The sequence below is a fragment of the Lepisma saccharinum genome, chromosome 21, assembly GCF_977018435.1.
Source record: "Lepisma saccharinum chromosome 21, izLepSacc3.1, whole genome shotgun sequence".
NCBI lineage: Eukaryota > Metazoa > Arthropoda > Insecta > Zygentoma > Lepismatidae > Lepisma > Lepisma saccharinum.
Genome location: NC_139249.1, coordinates 62,656,458 through 62,669,023, shown reverse-complemented (window position 1 = coordinate 62,669,023; position 12,566 = coordinate 62,656,458). Strand labels below are relative to the sequence as shown.

General features: G+C 40.8%; 2 protein-coding genes across 2 annotated transcripts in view; one reads left to right on the top strand and one right to left on the bottom strand.

Annotated features, from left to right (window-relative positions):
- Positions 1-12,566, bottom strand: part of LOC146004032 (uncharacterized) — a 64,021-nt gene that overhangs the window by 4,407 nt on the left and 47,048 nt on the right. The window lies entirely within an intron of this gene.
- Positions 10,439-12,566, top strand: part of LOC146004033 (uncharacterized) — a 77,537-nt gene continuing 75,409 nt past the window's right edge. The window contains exon 1 of the mRNA XM_083142609.1: positions 10,439-11,285. Within this exon, the coding sequence (XP_082998735.1) occupies positions 10,547-11,285 (739 nt within the window). The 5' untranslated portion in view covers positions 10,439-10,546. The remainder of the gene's footprint in view (positions 11,286-12,566) is intronic.

Below are 12,566 nucleotides of genomic sequence, written 5' to 3'. Positions count from 1 at the left end.
AGAACATTTTACATCTGAGAACATGCGCAATCCTGTACATTGTTACAGTTTGTCAACGGCTTATCAGATACCACTGATAAAAGCGGAAAAGTGTGCGCAATCCGGCTGTAGCCTTTTGAACCTCCCTATAATTCTAAGAACTGGGATGTAAATATCAGCTTCGTGTAAATTAGTTCAAACAATATTGTGCTACCCCCTCCTTGGTATATGGGTATTCCAATCAGCTTATTTATACAGGCGTTGTCCACTTCTTAGGCGGATGGGAGGATTACTTGGGGGTAAGGTATTGAGAAGGCATGGGATAATCGATGTGTGGCCTCCCGCGTCGTCCGCAGCTGTTCCGCTTTCCTCCTTGTGAAAAGGTAGCTCCCTCCTTCTTTATGGGCTGCTCCTCTGTGGCAGTTGGTTGGTTGGTTACGGAATCGGCACTCCTGGGTTCGGGCTTCTGATTGCTCCCCTCCTGGTAATGGACTGTTCTCTCCTCCTCTGGAATACTAGGATGGTTTGTCCCGGACTCGGCAATCCTGGATGCGTGCCTCTCTGGTTGCTCCAGTCCTCGTGATGGACGTCTCGCCGGGGTTCGACCGCGGAGCTCAGGTTCGGTAGGGCAAGTGGGTTGGAGGTAGTATCTCAGGGCGTTAATTTCAATGTTTAAACGATTATACATATTCTAACTCTCGAAGTAGCTGACTCTCAAAGGTGGGTAATATCACTTCAATAGATAATCAGGGCAAAACTTAATAAAAGGTTTATTTTAACCAACAGACATTACAACAACACTCGATTAAATCATGGGGGGGGGGGGGGGGGTAAGATTAGACAACGGTCCAGGAGTCGGGACCATACACCTTCCCAACAGGTCTGAAGGTATCACACCGTAGCTCGAGAAAGTGCGTTCTCGAGAGAGTATTCAACTTCCCTGATAATAAACCTTTTTCGAGCAAGGCCTCATCTCCAGGAAAATATCAACTCGGGGCAAGCCGCGGCACCTATTAACCTGTTGGGTGAGATAAGTCAAGGCAAATGGATAATAAACCTTTTCCTGCTCCCTCAAAAATGGGCAATAGTCAGGCTGGAGAGTTCAATGAACAAATTGATCTCTAACTACGCACTGGTAATGATCAGGCTGGAAATGCTGGACGGCTCGACGCTTCGCTCGTTGGTGGCTCAATTCTTCTTCTTCTGGATAATCCTAGCGGTCCCGATGGTGGTCTAGGAAGGTTTCCTTTTATTCCTGGTATTCCTTCCTAATTTTCCTTCAGGTATTCCAGTTAATTCGTCCTCTCTCCTGGTTCTGGGATCCTAATCATTGTGGATTTTCTTTGACTCGCGGTGCTGCCATCTTTTGTCGTTTCCCGCAACTGTTGCCTCCTGTGCCGCCATTTGGAGTTCAGCTTGGGAAGTTCCGTCTCTTGGACCTTGGTCTCCCGCGTGATTTGTTACATATAAGTATGAATGATTTACATATTAGACATATTAATTATTACAACGATATTATAATATAAAAGGATATAAAGGATGTACAAAAGGGATATATTTCCTTTACCCTTATTATCATAAGGGTAAAGGAAATATATGTCAGTATCGGGGGAAATGGATGCTGCCCCTTCGTCGTTATTTCTTCTTATTTCTCAGTGTTACCTGAGATAGGTAACAATTGTGTGTATATTAAATTTTAATTTCTGTTATACTTATATTTTTGAGTTATAGTAATTTGTCTGTCAAAATATGTTATCGTGCATTACCTAACGTACCCTTACGTCACCTAACCCAATCTAAATGTAACGTAATTTCGGATCCCACTGGCCAGGCCCGTACCCAAGGGGGTGCCATGGGGGCCATGTGACCCCCTCGAAGCATGAAATTTTGTATTGTGAACCTATAATAACCTACGCGAAAACAATAAATTCAGTGTAATACTAAATAACACAAAATTACAAAATGATACTGAACATTCAAGAAACGAGACAATTCATGGACTATAGAAAATGAACCTCCATATTCCGCACTTATATTCCTCCATATGTCGTTGTCTATCGTCAGAGCTACATCTTGTTATTAGAAAACTGCCGCAAAGTCAGTAGCATTAGATTTTAATTTTATGTAATAAACTAATATCTTATAACGTCTGTTTTATATCCACCAAAGTGACATCACTAATCAAATAAAATTGAATGACTGGGCTGGGCTTATATCCTTATCCTTATATATCCTTACATTCTGTCCGTCAGGAAAAATCATTCGTTTTAGATTAGAACATTTTTCATAGCAATTAGAATCCTTAAATTTCATATTTGCAATCAAATTTGTAGACATGAGAAATACCACACAGTGCATCAAAACATTCATCAACTGATGTATTAAAGTACAGATCGTAATAGAAAGAAACTCATTTGCACCATATTATGATTACCTTTAAAATTATATACAAAATGCATCAAATTGTAAACCTAATTATGGCCAAATGGAAAAAACAACAACTTTAGTGCATTTAGATGCATTAAGTTTTCTGTATGTATACAGACACATAATACTTCTTCAATAACTAAATATGCAAGCAACATCTAGGCGTTAACAAGATTTTCCCCTGTATTTACTTTATAACGGCAACACTCGCTTCCTCCTCCTGTATTTTCATAGCAAACCGAAAGTTGACCGAGCCTACAAGTAGTAAGTGCTACTGAAGTCGTGCAATTGTAAACACTGGGTGAATATCCGTAAAAATATGGTAATTTATTGCAGATGCATTGCACTTCCTTTGCTTCAAACAGACTGGCGAATATATATAGGCAGATATAAGTAACTTTTATTTCTGATTTGTAATGCTGATTATGGAAATGATGACTGTCAAAGTATTTCTTAAGCCCAATTTATGATTCGAACCGCTACAGGAACGGCGCCAGGGAAGGGGGGTCGGGGTGCAAAGCGGTGTTTTAGCACCCCTTAATTCTTTTCCGCACCCCCTTCAGCACCCTTTTTTAAAACCAATTTTCAAACAAAAATACTGTTAACTCTTCACAGAGGAAAAAGTTTTAAATAACCAAAAAGAGTTTCTGGCAATGAAACACTTGTTCAAACAAGCGACAAACAAACTATTATTCATAGATTTTCTTGTATGTACGTATTGCTTGCATTCTAGAATTATTTCTCTTGTAGTCTACGGTTATTAAAAGCATAAAAACACATTATCAAATACCAGTACTAAATGTAATCCAGCGCATGTGCTTATAATTACCAAAGGATTTGTTCAAATTTACCAACTTTAGTAAATGGTACTATGTTTATTGTTTACAGCTACCAAATAACTTAACGTGTTTTGTTAATTGAACCAAATCATTTTTTCTGTGTTTCAGTTTTATTTACGTTATGATTTACGAAAGCCATGTCGTCATGAGCGTATAATATTGAAGAGAGACCATTGTTATTGTTAAAATGTAAGCTATTTGACACTAACCTGAAAGGAAACATTTTCTGGTCAAAGCAAGAAAGCAAAAATGAACCACGTCATTGGCATATTTTCATAGAAGCCTATAAAAGTTTATTGGTATTCGATGTAGTGAATAAAACATCCAAGTTTCATTTTTCCATTATTTTCAACGTCGCACCCCCTAAATTTCATTCCGCATTCCCTCAGCAGCACTAGATGGTTAATCCTGGCGCCACCGCTGCCCCTATGGAATGCTTCCGACAGGAATCCAACCTGATTTTTTTTTTTTTAAATACAAACATTGCACTTTCCAGGAGGTCCATCATGACTGGTTGATTAATTGATTTGCTTTATTTTACTACGCCTTTTGTGCTATTTTTGGCTAATTGCGAAGATGGAGTTGAAATTGATAAATGGGCACAAACATCCATGTCCAGACCGGGATTCGAACCAGGGATTGTCAGATGTGCTAACCACTTTGCCACGGGGGCCAACCTTGATGACTACCATTCTGCTATCGAAGTGCACTTGTAATTTTGTAAAATATAAGGAGCGATATTATGAAATTTCTTAGCGCAGTTGCTGTTCGGAACAAAGGGGGATCATCGGCAGGTGAACTGGGTTGCCTCCATCCCACGGCGCTCGTGCGAAAGACGGCGGAAACCGTTCTTAGGAGAAAACGAAGAATGATGGAAAGTTCACTGGGACGTTTATCCGAGCATCTCCAAGGTCTCCAACCGGTGCAGTAGCCGAACTGCAAAAGTCGTAAAACGTCTCTTGGAGAACAGGGTAGTTCTATGACCTAATGCACTTGCTCACAGACACTTAAACTTTTCTTTTAGATTTAGAAATAAGAGTTTGTTTTCAATATTCCAATAGAATAAGTGTGAAATAGTTATAAAATGAAGATAAGAACCAAACTCTCTCCAATTTGGAACGAAATAAACGTAAAAAACAAAAACTTGAAAGGCCGCCTCCGTGGGGGAGTGATTAACACAGCGCGCTATGAAGCCAAGGGTCCCGGGTTCAAATCCACGCCAAAGAACACCCAGAGCATGGGTGTTCTTTGCGAGCGTCCCTTCATCAAGTTCATCATATCATCAGCCATCCTCATCTTCGCGATTACCAAACGTGGCAGAAATGATAAGTAAAATAAACAAAATCAATCAAAACCTTGAAAGTGATATTAATTGTTGGACTTTACAAGACTTTCAAGAAAATTTTAATTAAAATACAGAAACGACAAAAAAATGCCTCTAGAAAAAGGAATGAAAACAGTGACAAAATTTTGTCCTCCATACTGGTAAGTCCAAGACACGAAGTGCTCCTTATTTAAGTAAGTTTATTTAAATAATAATAAATTTGTGAAATGTTAAGATGCAAAAAATCATCATAATTAACTTGAATATTATAATATCACGTTATGCAGTAAAATAAATGCAAGCAACTAAATTGTGCTACTGAGTTGAAGAATTAATTACTTTTCCTACAAAATCGCACACACACACACACACACACACACACACACACACACACACACTTCTTTACATTAATCATTCGAACCATTCAACTTGTTGGATACTACACGAAGAATCAAATTTTCAGACAAATGAAAAAGCATTGGCAGATACCAAATATTAGTACACTCGGTGATCCAAAAGACTAATTAAATACGGCTTTTCTCTGATCTCTTGTTTTGTTCTTTTAAATTAATAAAACTCAGTAAAAAAAATCAATGCTCGACGAAATTCACTCACATTTTCTCATTTAATTTCCCGATCAAATATTAATAAACTTATCATTTCATTTTATCATAACTGAAGCAAGCCTAAGTAGCCTGAAGTAAGGTGTATAAATACAAAAGTTGATTCTAATGTACCCGTTACAAGAACTTTATATAGAAAATAGAAGAACTTAAGAATATACCAGGTGTAGAAGTATGAAACCGGAATTGGCCGATAGATGGTGCTAGCCGGCTTTGCAGGGCGCGGAAGATCGCGTAAGCAGCGCAAGCTGCTGCCCGCCACTCCCGAGGACGTTATATCGGAACACAGTAACCCGAGTGCCAGACAGAGGAAGGTGTTGCTCACCCGGAACATGTCGAGTTTCGTGCCTACGAACTACGATTTGCGGACAGCATTGGTGTTCTGTTATCATTTAAAGAAAACCGCCGCAGAATCGCATCGAATGCTCGTCGAAGCTTACGGCGAACATGCTCTCGGGAACACCCAGTGTTTCGAGTGGTTCAAGAAATTCAAAAGTGGAGATTTTGACTTGCGAAACGAGGAACGTGGGAAACCTCCGAAAAAGTTCGAAGACAACGAATTGCAAGCTAAAACCCGGTGAAACCGTTAACGCAGATCGCTACCAACAGCAAATGATCAATTTACATCGAGCATTACGTGACAAACGGCCGGAATATGAAGCAAGGCAACACAAGGTCATCCTGCTCCATGGCAACGCCTCACCACACACAGCAAAACGGGTCCGGGAAACGATCGAGGCGTTCAAATGGGAGATTCTAGGACATGCGGCGTATTCTCCCGACTTGGCTCCTTCAGATTATCATCTATTTGTCTCACTGGGACACGCTCTTGCAGAACAGCGCTTCAATTCGTATGAAGATGTACGAACATGGCTCGCGGACTGGTTCGCTTCAAAAGTAGAACGTTTTTTTTGGCGTGGCATTTATAACCTGCCGGAAAGGTGGGAGAAATGTGTAACTAGCAATGGAGCTTACTTTGAATAAAATATTGTTTCTCAGTTGCAAACACCAGCCGTTTACTTCTTGCAAACAAATTCCGGTTTCATACTTCTACACCTGGTATACTACAATATACACAGTACCTAGTTTAATTTGTTATTCAAAGAACTATACAAGAACTAAAGAAAGGAAAGAACGAAATATTTTAATTATGTTATTGACGTACGAAGAGTCAAAAACGAATGTACAACATAAAGTCTTTACTACAGACAAAACAAAGTACTAATAATTGGCAGTAATGCTGTTGAATATACAAAACTACATTTTCTGAGCTTTAATGCCATGCATCTTCTCTTTGGTTTAGAGTAGTGTAATTGCTGAACTTCAATTTCTTTATTAAGCTACATGATGTGACACCAAATGAACCAACATAGTTTTCTGTAGCATAAGTTGCTTCCAATATAGTGTATGGTTGGTTATTTTAAACCTCTCGATCTTGAAAAAAAACGAGAAACTGTGTCGTGTGTTCCATGCATATCTGACATTGCAGTTTCTTCTCCATCTAAATTGTCCTGGCACCACAGACAAAAATCTCAGGCTATATTGAAGATGGTGCTGAGACACGGTGATCTTCATCTCTTGATGGTTGAGCATGTTGATAAGCGTTTTTGATTAACTTAAATTGTGAATAACTCTAGAATGGGCAAGGTGATAACAGTTTTCGCCATTCCGTTATGAATGATAAAATAAGCAACTTTAAACAAAGTGTCTTATGTACGCTGAGTACTTAGTGTATGAGACGATGAAGGCACTAATTCTTGAAGAAACTTTTCCTACTCTTCTGGTTGAGATTGGTCATGCTGCATCACTGACTTTATGATACAGTATCAAAGTTTCCATTAAAATTGAAGTGAGAGTTTTTGCTTTTTCACGTGGTTCATTCGTATATTAACGACACCAACAGATCGTAACCATACTGTAGTCAATGTTGGATGGATAGGAAAACTAGGAAAGGGATTTTCTCCTTAGATACGAAAGCAAACAGTATCACTATACACGCCAATGATCGTGAGTTTCATGTCTTTGAATTTTGTGTGATTTTGTTCTATACTCTGTACATTCATTTCGAAGACAAGACAATTTATAACACTGTTTGAAAATCCATATCTTAAAAATATTAATTTTCCTTATCATGTTCTCGTGTTGAATTTAGTGTCACTTTGAGTTTTGTTAGAGGCTTTAAAGCTATTTGTGTATGGTTTGACGCACATCACTCAATGTAGAAGGTCTTTCAAATACGATATCTTCAAGAAAGCTTGATGCACAGAGAAATTTCCACGCTCACAAATTTAGAAGGTTGTTTTTCTCTTATATATTTTTACTCATTATTGCATACAGCATATACGATTGATACCGACTTTGAATCGCTTAGCCTTGGAATGCGTTTGCTTATTTGTGGGTTCTCGATTTCCTTTGAGGTCACTTGCAGAGGTTCCTGATCAAAAGATTTAATTACTCGTTTCGATCTTAGGCTATGTGGTAGAAGTCGGCTTTATCTATAACTAGCTAATTGCCCGGCGTTGCCCGGGTATAATAAATACCCAATATTCTATTAGACAGGAAAGTAATGAATTCTAGCTATTGAAAAATGAACTTGGAGTTGAACGGCATTGAGAGCGTCACCTATTCAACTTGGAGGCCCCGAAAACTATGGGTTCCACACTAATATCGGTTGTTTTACATGCCACCCCCTTCCCACCCCCATCCCTAGGGTTGCCAGGAATGTCTTGGAGTTGAACGGCATTGGGAGTATCACTATTCATCTTAGCGACCCCGAAAACTATGGATTTCACGCTAATATCGGTCCTATTAAATCATTTTTACATGTCACCTATGGGTGCCATTGTAACTACTTTTATTTACAGGTAAATGTCATTGTGAATGTCACCAATTAGCTTAGCGACTCGGAAAAGTATGGATTCGAAAATAATGTAGGTCATTTTTGACATTTTATTTCTGACATTATATTTTTCACCCCCTCTCACCCCCATGCAGATAGGTGATAAAGTTGGAGTTGAACGGAATTGGGAGTGTCACTATTAATTTAGCGACCCAGAAAAGTATGGATTCCACATTAATATCTGTCGCTTTAATTATTTTTACATGCCACACCTTCCCCTCCCCTATGTGTTCCAGGGGTGTTTTGGAATTGAATTACATTGGAAGTGTTAGTATTCATCTTAGCGACCCCTAAAACTAAGGATTCCACTCTAATATCGGTCGTTTTCAATACTTTTTACATGCCACCCCTTTCCACCCTCACCCCATGGGGTGCCAGGGGTTTCTTATCCGCACAGTATTTCTTTCTTTCCAGATTGTAAGTCATACGTGTACCAAGTTTGGTTGAAATCGCTCCAAGCGTTCGAAAGTTATGCCGGAACAAACAAACACACACACATATATACACATACGGGTACATCCATTTTTATATACAACTAGCTGATTGCCCGGCGTTGCCCGGGTATTTATTTATCCCAATCTTCTATTAGACAGGAATATAATGAATTCTAACTATAGTGTAAAAGGAACTTTGAGTTGAACGGCAATGGGAGTGTCACTATTTATCTCAGCGGTCCAGAAAACTATGGATTCTACATTAATATCGGTCGTTTTTTATTATTTTTGTATGTCACCCCCCTCCCACCCCACCCCTAGGTGTGCCTTGGCTGTCTTGGAGTTTAACGACATTGGGAGTGTCACTATTCATCTTAGCGACCCCGAAAACTATGGATTCCACACTAATATCGGTCGTTTTCGATTATTTTTACATGTCACTCCATTCCCAACCCCTAGGGGTGCCAGGGATTTGAACGGCATTCATAGTGTCACTATTGATCTTAACGACCCCGAAAAATATAGATTCTACCCTAGTATGGGTCCTTTTTATTATTTTTACATGTTACCCCCTAACCCACAACAACCCCTAGGGGTACCAGGGGTGTCTTGGAGTTGAACAGCATTAGGAGTGTCACTATTTATCTTAGCAACCCCGAAAACTATAGATTTCATACTAATATTGGTCGTTTTCGATTTTTTGTATGTCACCCCCACCAGCCCCATCCGTAGGGGTGCCAGGGTTGTCTTACCCCTACAATATTGTTGTATGTTGCAAGTGATATGTGTACCAAGTTTGGTTGAAATCGCTCCAGGCGTTCGAGAGTTTAGCCGGAACAAACATACACACACATATATCCATTTTTATATGTTAGATATATGTAGATTATATAGATTGCACCAATATTTAGCACACCACTCGATTCTTTGAGCTACCACCCTCCAGAGTCTGTCCCATATAATTTTTCTCGTTCGGTTTTAATGTAACACGATTAAACCTTCTTTTCTCTTCTTCTTTGAACTGCCTCCTTTATTTTCAGCCACAGGGCACAGAAAAAATACCAGGGAACACGAAATGAGGCAACTGGGCAGATACGTATGTACTGAAGTCAACAAGGAAAATCTAAAGTAAGCTAATAGTAAAGAACTGTAGTTCCCTTGTACTGTGCTGCAGCGTTCACCATGTCAGCTTTACCTAGTCCAAGCGTCAAGACTCCTTAAAATGTAAAGCGCTGGCCTCCGTGTCGGAGTGGTTAGCAAATGGCGTACGACGCCACCTGTCCCGGGTTCGAATGCTGGCCTGGTTATGGGTGTTTGTGAGTGTCCATTCATCAATTTCATGATATCATCACTCATCCTCTTCTTCGCAATTAGCCAAAAGTGGTAGAAAAGCGAAGCAAAATAAACCAGTTCAATCAATCAATGAATCATCCTAAAATGTGAAGCTGAGTCTGATCTCTCCAGCAAGACATTGATGTATTTTTTGTATTCTGATATTACAAATAAGGGCTGCATAAACCTCTCAAAAATGCCATTGCGAGCTGCTACGCTAACAGTGTTAATTCATATAACAGTCAAATTCCGTGCAGGAAGTTAGTGCAGAAAAATCAAAGGTACAAGACTCCAGTGGCCTAATATATTATTTAGTAAGCGTATTATTTTGGTGATAAATTAAAAATGGTGTTACACCATACAAACCTTACCATGTATTTTCTCTAATGCCCACATAAATATTGTAAGAATAATTGGAAGAACAGTCAATATACAGAAAGCGTATACTGGACTTAAACATGCTATAATTGGAATAGCTATAATTTCGATTCTGCTCAGTTAATTGTTACTTAGGTCGGCAATAATGAGTGGAACAAGGATGAATTCTAGGTAACGATTTGGATCGTGTGCCATTCTTGGTGCGGATTTTGCACCGACAAACCAGGTCCTCTCTTTGGCGGTTCAGGATATCTGGTACTTTTCACCGTTGTCCCTTCTGAAATCGGAGTAGATATCCAAACAACATAATCATGAAGGGAAGTCTTCCTGCGCGGAAAGAGGGCCAAGTGATGAAGGGATCTCGCTCAGTAACGATACTGGAGAAACCGCCGAAGGATGAAAGTGAAAATGAGGATTCCATATCCATGACGGACTTCAGAAACTTTCCAGAGTACGACGTACCACGTTTCCGTCAGCTGAGACAATCTGTCATAAAACACATAAACAATTTACCCTTTGAGCAGCTGTCCCTCAGGCGACCGATGCCAACGAGGACGTCTCCTAGGTTCTCCATGGTGAGCACGAGGACAGGCGACTGGCTGACGGACAAGGCGGACCGCTACAGCCTCGCAATGCTTGCAGAGCATCGGCCAAGCGGCGATTTCTTGCGTGTGCTCGCGTTCCATCGTTTTCACGCCAAACCCGGTCCGTGCAAGCCCCTCGTATCGACGAGCGAGTATGATGAAGTCAGTCCCGTCGGCAGCGACGATTGGGCGTCGGAGATCAAGAAGGAGGCTTTGGAGATGATCCTCGAGGAGAACGGAATTGGAGCGTACAAGGCTGCCTTGAATGTGCGCTTCCCTCAGGCGTACTCTAGGATGAAGGTGCTTCACGGAGATGATGAGTTAAGGGAGAATTCGTTGGTAGAAGATTTGTCAAAAGAAGACGGACACCTTAAAACCTTCCTGCAGTTTTGTACTGGAAGCTCCTATGCTGGTCAATGCCACGGCTCTCGGATGCATGGTGTCGGGGAGTTCAGCTCATTTACCGGTGAGTACGTTCTTCCCTGGCATAGTCTATACGCACGGCCGTGAAAATAGGCTGTTGGGCATAATTGCGCTTGTGCCACATATGGGAAAATAAAACCGAGAGCGGGACAAAAATTGCTTGTTCCCGGCGAGACAACCGGGCTGCGTTGCCTAGTTCGAGCATCAGACCAACCTCTCTCCGGGGCACCTTTCGAGCAAACACTGTCAGCTTGTATCACATGTATTACAACGACCAACTCTACAACGAGATCTTTCATTCTCTCAAACCTCCGAAACACACGGGGTTGTGCACCGACGTGGCAACAGCGCGAACTGTTGCCACCCGCCTAATTTCACGGACGTGCGTTTAGTTAAAGATCTAATGTAGACCATATGCATCCAGAGAAATAAAAACAGGTAGAACGCTGCAATCATAGAGCATATTCCAAAACGTTTAAGAACGAATTCTAACGAAATGAGCTGGTGTTGTACATTTCGTGGAACCATCTACGTTAACACGTTTGGAGTACTCCATTTAGAATAAGAGTCCACAATATTTGGTTACTAACTATTATAATACAGCGTGAGCACAAAAACACTCCCTGGTTTTGAAAGGGTATAACTTTAATACCAAAAGTAGTATTCTACAGAAATGTTCACAGTAGTTGTAAAAACTCATAAAGTTTTCGTGGTGTTCATTGGAATTACAAATGCTCAATGTGCGCGCCACCTGTTACGCGGGAAACATCGAGACGATAATCCAGCTCCAACCACACCTTCTCAAGAGTATCCGGTGTGATGAAGTTGACAGCTGTACTGATGCGTTCCTGAAGATGATTCAAGGTTGTGGGTAGTGGAAGTACATAGACCTGGTCCTTCACGAACCCCCAAAGGAAAAAGTAACAAACTGGCATGTCCGGTGATCGTGGGGGCCACTTGCACAGATTTTGATCATTGGGTCCAGCTCGTCCTATCCAACGGTGTGGGAGGTTGTCATTCAGAAAGCTGCGAATAAATTGATGCCAGTGTGGGGGCGCTCCATCTTGTTGTAGAATGTAGTCACCTCTCTCTGCAGCAAGTTGAGGAATTAACCAGTCACGTAGCATTGTTAAGTAGCTTTCACCTGTGATTGTTGGCCCCTCAAAGAAGAACGGACCGTACACTCGACGCTCTGACACTGCACAAAAAATATTCACCTTGGGTGAGTCACGTTCCACATCAAGAGTGGCATGCGGATGCTCGCTTCCCCAAATCCTAATATTATGCCTGTTCACTTTTCCACTCAAGTGGAAGGTCGCCTCAT